Genomic DNA, 14,438 nt, shown 5'->3' on the forward strand with positions numbered 1-14,438 from the left:
AATTGTATGATAGGTAGGGTAAAGTGAGGGGGGTTGGGGTTGAGGTTTGTTTATTTAAATATTTTAAAAAATCAAGGGCAAAATAATTTTTTTAGGTAAGACAGGGACCAAGCGTGTAACAAAAACAAACAGTAGGGACCTTCCGAGTTAAAAAAATAAGTTAGGGACCAAATATATAAATTACCCTAAACCATAGGGACCATTCGTGTGATTTACTCTTTTATTTATTTTATCCATATGATCCATAAAAAAAATGTTACCAAATCAAACCGACTTATAATAAGTCGGCGCATTAGAATTGTCAAAGACTATGGTTAAAAAAGTATTTCAGAACAATTACAATAAATGATATCTATGGATATCACACAAATTAATATATAGTTTTGGCCAATTTACAAATGTTTCTAGACTTTTTAAATGTATAAGTCAATTATTTAACAGTAATAGTATAAAACAAATGTAGATTATTAAAAAAGTTTCCATCAAATAAACATGAATGTTATGCTTTAAGGTTGTGTAAAGCATGGTCAAGGAGATCGAAGACTTGAAAATGTGGATACAGTTGAAGGTAGATCTTCTCCAAAACGGCGATCACGACGACTACGATGAAGTTTCTTCGATACATTCCCATTCTTTACACAGGGTGCACTTTTATGTGATAATCTCTCGTTGTTCGATTCTATTTGTATGCCTGTGGAATTTGGTTTGTTGCCATCAATACTTTGGTCCAAGCCACGATGAGAGCTCGTTACTGGTTGTGTCCACATCACACTCTCGTGCAAAACGACTACGTGACTTTGAGCAATCTTTTTATCCTACAAAAATAAATCAGATTTATGTATCATTTAAATCATTTAGTTTTGCATACAAGGGTCCAACATACGTAAGTCTTTATAAAAAGGGACCCATGCACACTTGTTCGTTAGAAAAGGTCGTACTAACCCTTTGACGTCGTTGTTTTTCTTCTTCTTTTTCACGTCTTGACATACTGTACTCTTCCATTAGTGCGAGTAAAGGTACCTAGCAAACCAAGGATTGATTATCATTCTTGAATTGCAAAAAGTCAAATCTCGGTGGTGTATATTTAATCATACCTCGTCATATAAAAACACTTTCTTCCTTTCTTCTTCCCAACTCCTTGTTTTCAAAATCAATGACTCCACTAAAGCTGCATATTTTTCAATATATCCATGTCATTTATTATTCGTATTCAATAAAAAGACGAAAGAAATGTACAAATACATGATGTCAAGGTAAAAAAAAAAAAAAAAATACAATCCAAAGGTAAAATTTGATATGACATTTTATATTTTGACCGATCATATCATTTTTTGGTATTGGGATTTAATCATATGTTACCTGGTATTTTGTTGACCAAACTACGAGCACGTTCCGCTCGTTTTAGATTTTTGTGAGCGCCTCTACTGACCGTATATCTATTCTCGTCCTAGACACACGAGAAAATTATATTTGCAAGTACACAAATTATAATGCTTTATAATATTGATAAGTAACTGACCATGTTATATTCTTCTAGCCATCGTTCCTCTTCTCGTGCTAACGCCCATTTCTCAACCTTTTCCATAATCATTTTCCTGCTCGAAGCTTCATCTTTGGCTCTTGCTATTTGCTCATCCATGCTTTTTAGGAGATCTGTGTAGTCCATCTTCCCTATGGTGCAAACAGTTCAAATTTTTTGTTGTCAATTGATTTAGAGGGAGGGTTGGTAAAAGTTATCCAAATCATTATATGGCCTAAAAGGACATTAGATGGTATGACAAAACATGACATCAATGTTATGAAATAATCTAACATAACATTTTGAAGGTTATGTGCGCGAAGAATAAAAGATTGACCTCTATATATATATATATATATATATATATATATATATATATATATATATATATATATATATATATATATATATATATATATATATATATATATATATATATATATATATATATATATATATATATATATATATATATATAATTAAAGAATGAAGGAAAACTAAAAAATAAATTAAACTAATAAAGAAAACGAAAAGTATAAATTTATAAAAATTGATAAGCTAAATATATAACTTTTAAAAAATGATTTAGTAAAAAAGAGGTAAGGTAGATTGTAACGTATGAAGCATAAGTTAGCGGCCAAAATTGTAATTTTAAATATACGGAACAATACAGTCACTAAGTTCACACCAATATTAATTTTACATCAAAATTATAGTTTGACATTATTTTTGTCTTAAATTTGTCACGGTATCGGTATCTTTCAGTTTGTTACAATTTTGACAACTTTACCGGTCAACCCGGTTGACGTAACATGATGACGTGTCGGTTTTTGATGATGTAACATGTTGACATAACATGCTGACGTGTTAAAATTGAATTTTTTTTTCACAAAAGACACTAAATTTTTACTTTTTTCAACTTTGACGTTAAGTTTTATCTTTTTTTTTTTCAATTTTGACACTATTTTTTTTTGTTCAAAATCGAACATCATTTTTTCCATTTAAAGTGTATAAATACATTTTTTTTCATTTAAAACCACACTTTTGTATAAATACAATTTTTTTTACATTCAAATCATAATGTTATATATAAATATGTATTGGTTATATAAAAACCACATTTTACATTAAATACGTAACTTTAAAATGAGTTTGAAGGCTTCTAGTCATTCAAGGCCCAGAGACCTAAAGACCAGGTTTGCAACCTATGAAATTTTTACATATCATATCATATTCATCTTGAATGTCACGGTGTGACTCTCAAATGCTATCACGACTTAATATTGAATGGTCATTTAATTATTAAATGACAATTTGATTATGCTGGAGGTATGTAATCATGGTTAATGACATAAAAATCCTTACGTTTGGAAGAAATATTCACTTTTATCCTTTTTGCATATTTTTGTTTCATTAAAGTCGGAAGTTTGCAACTTTTTTTTTTCAATTTTACCCTTTTGCATAGTTCTGGTTCATTAAAGTCTTAAGTTTGACAGAAATGTTCGGTTTTACCCTTTATTCTGGTTCATTAAAGCCCTTAACTTTTGCAAAAATGTTCGGTTTCACCTAGTAAACTTGCAAAAAAGGTAAAATTGAAAAAACAAATTGCAGACTTCCGACATTAATGAACCAAATATACGTAAAAGAGTAAAACCGAACATTTCTACAAATCTTAAATGCTTTTATGTCATTAACCCTATGTAATCAATATGTCCATTAACAATATTGAAAATCATATCTTTCGGCTGAATTTTTCAAACTAATTTATGAGGGATAAATGTGTCTTTATTACATCTATTTTAGTATTCTCATTAATTGAAACAAATGTATGAAGGATAAATATCGTCATTATTATATCTATTTTAGTATTCTCATTAAATTTTGATATTTGTTATATATTTCCCATCTCTCCTTCAAAGCTCAAACGAATGTTAGATGCGACATCGGTATATATCTAATAGAATTACATAATTTTAAATAAAAATGAGTGTAAATCTACAACAAAAAAATAAAATAAATAATATTTCATAAGCGATAATTGATAAAATTTTGTTATTCGTGTACGATGCTTATGGTTAGTTTGGTTTTCATGATATTAATTAATTATCTAATATTGTTCCGATTTGGGATTCTTAGACATAAATTATTACAATATATGTTAAATTTAGAAGATCTTGAACTATTAATGATGTGACATATATGCATGGGACTATACATACGCCACAAGACCATACCCACACAAAAAACATATCTTATCATTAATTGATTTTTTAGCAACATCATAAATTTAAATATAAAGTCAAGCGGAACTTTCCTTAGAAAATGAATAACTAATAAATAAATAGAATACTATTTTTAATAACTAATACATCTTTATACAAAATATTATGGTTTGAATGTTAAAAAAAACCATATAATTATATAAAAATATGGTTTTTAAATGAAAAAAAAAATGTATTTATACGGTTTAAAATGTATAAAAATTTATACAATTTGAAATGGAAAATTTTCAACATTGAACAAAATTGAAAAATGATGTTCGATTTGAAACAAAAAAAAAAGTAGAGCGTCAAAATTGAAAAAAAAAACCCTTAGTGTCAAAATTGAAAATTTAATGTTTTTGTGGAAAAAAAATCAATTTTAACATGTCAGTATTCCATGTCATCAAAACCGACATGTCATCATGTCATGTAAGCAGATAACCAGGTTGACCGATCAAATTGTTAGAATTATAACAAATTGAAAAACACAGTGTCAAATTTGAGACAAATAAACCTGATGTCAAATTAAATTTTTTATGTAAATTTACTAGTTTTGTTCTACTTTCGTAACTTGGAATATTATTATATATTTTAAAAGAAATTCAGCTTTTACATATATAGTAGGGTTCAATTAAGAAAAAAAGTTAAGAATGAGGGATTGAATATGAGTCACTCATTTCAAATGTGGTGCTTAAGCGCTCTAACGTACCGAGTCGATATAACACGTCATATTCATATATGAATACATATATGGATATGTAAATTTATATATGAATATGTAGATTTATATATGAATAAACGTATGCATATATGAATACATATATTCATATACGAATAACTATAACGAAAGTAGTTATTCATATATAAATATGGTGATTATGGGTGGTAGCAGTGGTTGATGTTGGTTGGTTACGGATGTGGTGGTGGCGGAGGGAGGTAGTGGATTCATATATGAATACACTTATATTTATATTTATATATGAATATTACTCATCCTTCTTCGGCTCAGTACGTCAGAGCGTTTTGCGGCAAAAATAAATGATTAGATGAGAATAACTTCCCCGTTCTCAACATTTTTTATTTTCTCAATTGAACTCCCCCCCCCCCTCTCTCTATGTGTGTGTGTATATATATATATATATATATATATATATATATATATATATATATATATAGAGAGAGAGAGAGAGAGAGAGAGAGAGAGAGTGAGTGAGAGAGTGAGTGAGAGAGAGAGAAAACCATTATTAATCAAGAGACCAAAAAATCTATCAAAAGTGTCAGGATTTAAAGCGATCAACGGTAAAAAGAAAGGTTGTTGACTTTTACAATTGACGCACATGCACCGGATTATAACAAAACTCAATTCCTTTTTTTAGTTTAATATTTTTTGGCCACATTTTTTAATGTAAAAAAATCGAATATACCATTGTTCATTATTTTTCGTCATCTTTTCATAAAGATTAATATTGATATATAAAAATGATTTTTTTTTTCAAGAAAACCCATTTCATTTTCTTTGATTTTTGAAAAGTTAATGTCTATTTTTTTTATAGAAAAAATTAATAAATATATTAAAACTCATATTTTATGGTACCCTTTAAACATTTATTTATATTAATGTTTAAAAAAAATCGAAATTTCAGTTCAGATTTACATTGTGAACCTGCTCAGATTCTTAGAGTAAATAATAATAATTCAGAATCACATTGTGAATTCTGGAAATTAAATTATATACAGTTTAGATTCACAATGTGAGTAAATTCATTTGTTGATTTTACAAAACTAATTTATGAGTATTAAAAATGTTACAATATTATAAAATACATAGAAATATATTTCGATTCATATATGAATTTCACTTAATTTGTGAATGATCAAAGAGTTGAAATAGGAAGTCATATTCACACGGTGAATGTTAAAATTGAAATATTTACAGTTTAGATTCACAGTGTGAATTTAAACTGATCGAATTTTTTTTTACTCGATGCAAATGTTTATAATACAGGATAAAAAATTGAGATTCTAAGTATAATTAGTTTTTTTTGGATAAAAATGAACTGAGATATTGAAAAAAAAAACAACAACAAAACGAAGTGAGTTTTTTTTCAAAAAAAATGTTTTTTTATTATATATCAACTTGGATTTCTATGAAAAGATAACGAAAATTTTTTTTTTTGATAAAAAACGTGGCTTAAAAATTTTTAAACGAAAAGAAGATGTAAGTTTTTTTGATAAAAAAATAGATTTTACGTTACAATCTGATGTATCTGCGTCCAATATAAAAATATACACCGGGACCATAAAAGTTTGTTATTTTAAACTTTGGTCACATGTGACCTTAAACTTTAGTTATAAGACTTTCCTATTTCAGACCTTGTCCATAATTTTTTTTTATGTTGCCATATTTGCTCCCTAGACTTTCATACATTCATACTTTCTACCTCTTACTTTGTTGATGTTACTTTCTACCATATTTTCTTTTTTGTAAAATATCACTTTTACCCCCATCAAATTTGAACATTGATAGTTTCACCCTTTTAGCTTTCGTATATTGACATTTTTGTAGTTTTGACATGTTTGATCCCTATATAAAAAGCAAATTACAAGAATGATCCTTATAGTTTATAGGATAGACCCTTATGCAAAATTATATTTTCAGGAATGTTGCCTATGTTTAAAAAAGATTACATAAATGCCCCTTCCTAATAAAAAGTTTACAAAATTGAGCTTTGGAACCTACATAGAAAAAAATTATGAAAACGGTCCATGTAATTTAAAGAAAATGTCCATGTATTTAACACTTACATATGATGGCAAGTTTGGTCCTTGGGTATATTGTTCCCGCGACCAAGAAAATTAGTTTCAAAATTGTCCCTTTAATTTACAAAAAAAAAGGTCCATGTGTATACTTTTTTCCATATAAATGGTCCATTTGTTTAATAAAATTACAAAAATGGTTCGTGACTAATATAAAATTTACAGATTACGACCACCTGCAAAGAAGGCAATATATCATCCTAGTTTAAATGAAGCAACATCGTTATATGGAGCCAATCACATCAGGAGTGAACTTATATAAAGTTGAGGTAAAAAAATTAGATGATGCAAGAATCGAACCAGCATGCTCTATAAAGAAGGAATGTGCTTTTATCCAGACGAGCCAAGTGGCTAATACCTTTATATTTGAATAATATGATTTATATTAAATTATTAGTTAGGTAATTTGGCTAAAATTCAGATCTTATTTTTTTTAGCCCTATGTGGCCGCACACCCGATCCCTTTCGGATCGGGCCTGCATAACATGATAGTTTGTAATGCACTTGACGAACATTAGATTAAGTTTCGTCACACCCAAAAAAGGTGAAATGTCGTAGTATGTTGACTCACTTTCTATCACTTGCTCGTGTAGATGACGTGTGTGTCATGCTCATCCCATTATCATATAAATCCTTAAGACATATCCAATACAACCCTAAATCCTTTTCTTTGTATCGATTTAATTTGATGTAAAGTTGTTCCAACCAACAAAATTTATCACACCAAATTTATGGTGACATCGGTGAATGGTAAAACATCAAATAGAGTTATGTTTGGTGTTAAAATTTTCTTTATACAAATTGACCATTCAACATTAAATAGATATGCATTTTTGGTTTATTATTTGTTTAGTAATGTACTATGATGTTTGTTACATGCAAAATTATAATAAAGTTATATGACATGGTCTTAGAGAGCTCTGAAAAATATAAACCTGAGTTTTAGTCAAATTATATATATATTTGAAAAATAAAACTATTAATCATTTGGTTGATCCGGATAAAACGTCTTCCTTGTTTTGAGAGCATGCCGGTTCGATTCTTCCATAAGCGAATGTTTCTATTTACAATCTATCCTATCTCTCAATCTGTTTTCCTAAATTAATTTTTCAAAAAATTTATATATTCAACCTATCATTTTTTATAAATTTACAATTCATTTTTTGACTAATTGTTAAACCCATGTATAACATGGGTTAATTGTAAGACCCATCTATAACATGGATATATATATATATATATATATATATATATATATATATATATATATATATATATATATATATATATATATATATCTCAAAGTCGAAATATTTGAGAACTTTGAATTTATAAAAAAAATAATGAATTATTATAATAGAAATGTTTTTTATCTTTTAGATTTAAATAAATAAAAGAAATTAATAAACTTTAATTTTAAGGATTTTGAAATTAAAATATAAGTTTATTAATGAAATTGATATTTAATTATTACTGTATTTATTACAATTATTATATTAAAATATTATATGAAATTTAATAAAATAACAAAATTCAAAAAAAAAAAAAAACCTTATTTATTATTTTTTATATTTTTAAGGGGCCATCTTTTATTTTGAGTTGGCAGTAGGTAGTAACCAGTCATTTTTAGTTAAAATTTGATCTTTTGGAGTAGAACAGAGAAGATGGTTTAAAAAATCTAACCTCCGCTTATCGAGTTAAGAATATGGTCAGTCTCAGATAATGATGGGACCTCCATATGCGATCGCCTGCAAATCTCCTCGACCTCACTCTGTTTCTTTACAACAACTTCTTTCATTTTACTCGCTTTCAATTCATCTAATCTCTCAACTTCAGCCTCTGCCTGTAACATTTTCACAAAAGTGTCGCTAAAAAGTATCAATGCTTTGATTACATATCAATATCATTTAATCATTATAATGGATCGGAACTCTATGCAAACCTCCTCGATCATCTTGATGGCCAGACTTCCAGGAGCAGACATATTGGTCGAAGACGACGTTGAACCAGAAATGTGTGAAAATAATGCTCGTTCTATGTAAGGTGTATCCATTAGATCCCATAATTTCTTCAAAGAATTCCCAAGATTTCGAAGCTGCAAACACATCGAAAGTTGTTATTGGATCAAGATCATATGCTTTGACTCTTTGAATCAAACGTCCAATTCCTCAATTTCAAAAGTTTTGTACAACTGTTATCAAAAATCTAGATCAAAATTAACCTTTTCAATCCGCAAACGCTTTTCTGCTTCAAGGGATTCAACCGTGCTATTGAGTTTATCTAAAATACGATCACTCATGTTCTTGGTGAGACCCGATAAATCGTTCAAGCTCGGATGCACTTTTGTTATGATCATCGATGAATCCATTCCTAACGTACTCGATAACTTCTGAATCGTGTTTATGTAGTTTTTCACCCTTTCGAGCCTGTCATTCTTTTAAGAAACAAGAACTGGAATTAGCAAACCACCATTTTAGTGATTAATTAGCAATGAATGATTGTGTACCTTGTCGGCATGGAGTCTTTGAAGCTCCATTTGATATTCTTCAAGTTTCTTTAACGATAGATCGTTTTCATTTACGATAACATCAGGTAACGAATCGTCATATTCAGATTGACCTGCAATTTCCGCAGAAATCTTTTGAATCTGCGACTGAACTGTTCGAAACTGTTTCATCCTCTCCGCCTTTCTCATTTGCAATTTCTTTAACGCCGGCGCAATCGCTCCGAGTTGTTCTTTCAGAGCTCCGGCCATTTTCTCCGGCTACGGTAAACAAAACTCCAATTTTTAGTAAAAAGAATGTAAAAGGTATTCAAAGCAGAGGAGGAATTATTACCCTAGGAAGCGAGCGTTCATCGAGTGACAAAAGCAAATGAGTAAATTGAGCTTCCGAATCAGCCACCTCTTGATGTAAACGAGCCCTCGACATGTTTGCATTGTCAACTTTTCTTCGATAAACTTGAAGACATTCATGCTCGAGATCAACCAGAACCTTTTCTCTTTCGAATTCATCTTCGCCAATTTCGTCCCAAATCATCTGTCACTCATAAAGATTAGTTAGCACTGAGCATATCATACAAAGGAGCAGGGTGAGATTCAAAGTTAAGGCTGCAGAGAAACTTACTTGTAGTTCTTGAAGAAGATACCCGCAGGATGTCTCGAGCATCGCTGTGGTTCTAGTGTCCATGGGTGACTGAAAAGAACCCATATCATATGATCATATCAGACTAATCAGAGCTTTGTTAAATTGATAAAATGATAAAAAAAGGTGAAGTGGGTTTTTGCTTAGATGACAAGCCTGAATCACACTAGTTGGTGACCGGTATATGAAGCTTTGGGTTCAAGAATTCTTCAATCTTTTGTCACATTTTGATTTTTCACTTTATAGATATTTTACCATATATAGATCACAATGGTTAAAACTTTCTAATCACTTTTTCGATTTAATTTAATTAATATTATTATAAAAAATCTCAAATAGTTATTCCACCAATTGGTTTTTACAAAATTAAATAACATACTTTTTACACATATATTCGTATAAAAATGTAACAATACAACAATTAATGAACTAGTTTACAAAAAAAAAATTCAAATAGTTAGTCCATTGAAATGGTTTTTATAAAACTTATGAAATAGTTTACAAAATTGGGTAAATTACACCAATCGTCCCTCGTGCATATGCTGAAAAACACGTTTAGTCCATATTTTTAAAAATTAATTCGGACAATCCCTCTTTTGGTTAAAAGTTGCACACCTCATCCCCCTGGACATAAAAATACGATTTTGCCCTTAATAATTTCTTTTTTAATTTTTATTTTATTATTTTTAGATTAAAAAAAAAGAAAATAAATATACACCAACCCACCGTTCCCCTTCCCTTTCCCCGGTTTCCTTCCCTCTGTCTCACTCACTCTCGACAACCACCTAAACAGCTCCACCTCCTCCTCTTTTTTCCGGCGACACCAAACACATCTACTCTTTCTCTTACTTTTTTTTCCGATCGTCGGAGAATAATATCAAAATCTGGTGACTCAGTCACTCAACCACTCAACATGTTTGATTTTTCTGGTGAAGTAACTAGGCTACCATCGCAACCCACCAAGCTTTGGTTGTGATGCAATGACCGGATGAGGAGGGTGTGGAGATCGGGATAGGAGAAGATTGATTTGAGGAAATACAAGGTTTTGTCACTGCTGGCGGACCAGAAGCTACCAATGAGGCCATCGATCTACACCTTAAGCCCTCGTTGGAGTCCTCACCGCCGCCAGAAACCTGTAGTTCCTCCAGCACCATCACATATCAGTGTCAGCATCAACTCCTCTGGCACAACCACCTGTCACCGCAAACACATTCCCCTTCCCTTCCCCCAATTGTCTTCTACTTTCGTCTCCCTCTTCTCACCCATTCCCGACAACCATCCAAAACCCCAAACTGGTGAACCAAAATCACACCCCAAACCACCATCATGTATCTTCATTCTCCCCCTCTGTCTTAAGAATACCAACGACTATTGAGGCTACCAATTTCAATCTTTCACAAGTTCACGACATCTCAGTGCAAACGAAATCAGGTCCAAGACGAATCCATCGAAATAAAATCAAACTTAACCTGAAACTCAAAATCAAAATCGAAACCTTCATGAGTTTCAATTTCTGGATTTGAGAAGGACAAAGGAGGGAACTGCCATTTTCATCGACTTTGTCTCTTCATTGGAGGTGGTTGTGGTATTTTATAGCGTAACTGAGAAAGAGATTATAGGGAGTTGTTTTTTTTAAGTTATAAATAATAATAAATAATATTAGATTAATTTAAAAAATAAATATCCAAGGGCACTATAGTCATTTCAAATGGGACGTGGACTACATTTGCAACAAAACGCATTTAAGGGAGGGTCCGAGTTAATTTTTTAAAATAGGGACTAAACGTGCTTTTCGGCATATGCACGAGGGACGATTCGTGTAATTTACCCTACAAAATTAAATAACATACTTTTTACACATATATTTGCGTGCATAAATATGTATTTATAGGTATTTTTAAATGTATAAAGCTATGAGTTTTGAGTATCATTAAACAAGATTGAAGGGACTGCGGAAACAACAATTTTAAATCCTTAATAGGCCCAAAAATCGGATCTATAAACAACCTATCTAATGAAACCTTAATATGCAAGAAATCATACATTTTAGGGTATGTAGAAACCCTCGTAGATCCTTGATTGTTTGATGAGAGCTAAGAGTTCAACGTAGAACTCCTCTTTCGTAGTCGCACCCAAGACACTTAGATCAACAACATATGACAATAACCCATGCAACGAACACCATGAACAAGACTTCAAAAATCCAAATCTCCTGGAACTGCAGGTTCGACGTCGTTGCAATGAAGCCACCACAATGTGGCGTCGTGATTTTGAGGGTTTCGGGAAAGAGGAGGTAGGACCAAATTTTCTCTAGGGTTTTGAGTAAATCTCACCATTATAATTCGTCCATTGGGCTCTCTATATAGGGAGGGATATAAAACCCTAAAAGATATTTATCTAGTCAACTAATAATTATCCATATAAATGATAATAATCTGACTGCTTGAATTATCATCTTTTATCCTCTAGAACTTCTAGATTTCATTTAATAATTAAAGACTATCAACTAATTAACAAATCAAGTCCTTATAATTTTCCTATGTCATTTGTTTCTTATTTCTGTCCTTGCGTATAACCCCAAAGGACCCTACTAATAATAATAATATTACCAATCGTTCTAACTGTGTTGGGACGATAAACACCATTGTCCATCACTCCCACTTACACAAGTTACCAACACTATATGGTCTAATAGTCACTAGTAATGAGTAGAGAGTATACAATCAAATATATCTGCCATACTCATAACATAGAGTCGTGACATAGCCCTTAGATAAGTGATCAAATATTCCTTTGTCTTTTCAAGATATCTATATGAACGTGAGACAGGGATATAGTCAATCTTAAACATCCAAGATTCTGTTTCCTAATAACGACTTGTTTCAACCAAAAGAAAACTGCAAAATTGGTCTATCAATTCAGTCTGAGCATGACCATGCATTTTTAATGTCAACACTAAATCATCGAGGGGCCCAAAGATATTGACTCCTACTATATAAAGAAGAAGTAAACAAATAAACTTTGACTACATACATTCCACATATTCATCATGTCACATCTAGTCAAAACCCTGTATGATTTCCATTTACGAACAACGTTGGGGAAAAACCAAGACACAACAGAGTGTAGGAGAAAACCTCATGCATCTTCATTTGAAGAATATATGATATTACCATCTTAGGATTAACTTGTGACCGAATCCATGAAGTACTCTCTAAGTGTGGGTTACTCAAATACTATAAAGTCTCCATTTAGTACTCATGAGTATTGCTCATAAACTTTGTTATGTTCATCCCCGTAAACAATCTAACAATGCTCCATGACAATCTTAACTCACTACTTTCTTCCAGGAGTAGGACCGAATGTGGAAGTTTTGAATAAACTAATATTCTGGTAGCGGTTCTAAACATGAAAAAGTGGAACATAATGATGACCTAAATGAAATGACTGAACTCCATCAAGTATTAAGTTCTCCACTTAATAATCATCAGATCAAATAGAGATCACAACTGCATCAGTTACTAAATTAAAACAAACTAAACAAAAATACTCAAGTTAATACACATACAAATCTAATGACATTATATCTTAATGTAACTATTAACCTTGATTAGGGATTTAGTCCAAAGAAGTGAGTCAACAAGATTCACTTTAGTTGACCACGATGTCCTCACAATTATAAAGATGCTTACTGAGTATTTACCATGTGATCTTATGTGACTTGGGATCTATACTTATTTTGTGTTTTATAGTTAGTGAATTATTTGGAATATGGAACATTAATTCTTTTAGAATTTTAATAATGATATGTTAATATAAAACTTACAGGCATACGTGGTTGTTATCGAGCATAGCTATGGAGTAATATTGTTCGAAAAGAAGAATATTGAAAAAGCTCTAAAACATGGAATTGAGAAATTCCCAGACAACTTGATGTTGAAGGGGTGGTACGAAAAAAATAAAAAATTGTTCAATGAAGTGAAGAATGCAGAGACTGGAGGAATAAAATATAATGAAGCTAGTTTTGATGGTCATAGTAACAAAGGATAGGTGGATGGTGGTAATGAAAAAGGATTCTCTCCAGTTAGAGGATTGGAAGTTTATGGGGAAAAGACGGATGATGGTGGAGTTTTCAGTACACCTAATGTGGAAAAGGTAGATAATACAGACAATCTAACATGTTCACAATTCTTGGAGCATCCTGAAGTGTTAGCGACAACAATTAAAATGACAGATGATGTTGTGTTGGAAAGTTATAGAAAAGAAAAAAAGAGTAAAGGAAATCTTGGAAACAGTTGAGGTATCTGAGGAAGATGATGACAATGGAAAAAGGGGAAAAAGAGAGCAAAAGTTACTTGTATATGGAAAATCACCGTTTGTTGAAAGGATTGTTAGAATGGGTGACAAGGTGAAGAAGGATGAAATGGTATTATACAATTCAGTTTTTGCATCAAAAAGAGATTGTGGGTAAGTTAAATAATATAATTTAGTGGTTTGCTTTTAAAATGTGGTGTTATAAAATTAATCATTTTATAATTGTTGAACAGGGAAGAGATATGAAACATTGGGAGCGGGCATGTGTTGCATCAAGGATTCGCATATCATTTTAAAAGCAACACGTTTATTCATGCGATAATCGTTGACTGTTGGTCATCATTACTCAACAGAATGGAGGAACTAAGGGATCTAGGATCAATT

General features: G+C 30.9%; 1 protein-coding gene across 1 annotated transcript; it reads right to left on the minus strand.

Moving 5' to 3' along the window:
• Positions 1-336: 336 nt before the first annotated feature.
• On the minus strand, positions 337-9,893 carry LOC111889893 (65-kDa microtubule-associated protein 8). The gene is made up of 11 exons (XM_052770138.1): positions 9,723-9,893; positions 9,435-9,635; positions 9,104-9,361; positions 8,819-9,031; positions 8,540-8,692; positions 8,281-8,440; positions 1,520-1,671; positions 1,360-1,447; positions 1,095-1,168; positions 943-1,020; positions 337-815 (listed from the first exon to the last, which is right to left on the minus strand). The coding sequence occupies exons 1-11, from the start codon at positions 9,804-9,806 to the stop codon at positions 528-530; spliced, it is 1,749 nt and encodes a 582-aa protein (XP_052626098.1). The 5' UTR covers positions 9,807-9,893; the 3' UTR covers positions 337-527.
• Positions 9,894-14,438: the final 4,545 nt, after the last annotated feature.

This window comes from Lactuca sativa, chromosome 4 (genome assembly GCF_002870075.4).
Source record: "Lactuca sativa cultivar Salinas chromosome 4, Lsat_Salinas_v11, whole genome shotgun sequence".
Taxonomy (NCBI): Eukaryota; Viridiplantae; Streptophyta; class Magnoliopsida; order Asterales; family Asteraceae; genus Lactuca; species Lactuca sativa.

Coding starts and splice junctions, on each gene's coding strand:
- LOC111889893 (XM_052770138.1), bottom strand. CDS start 9,806: ATGGGTTCTTTTCAGTCACCCATGGACACTAGAACCACAGCGATGCTC. Junction 9,362..9,434: donor ATGAACGCTCGCTTCCTAGG/GTAATAATTCCT, acceptor TGTTTACCGTAG/CCGGAGAAAATGGCCGGAGC. Junction 1,021..1,094: donor AAGTGTTTTTATATGACGAG/GTATGATTAAAT, acceptor TTGGTTTGCTAG/GTACCTTTACTCGCACTAAT.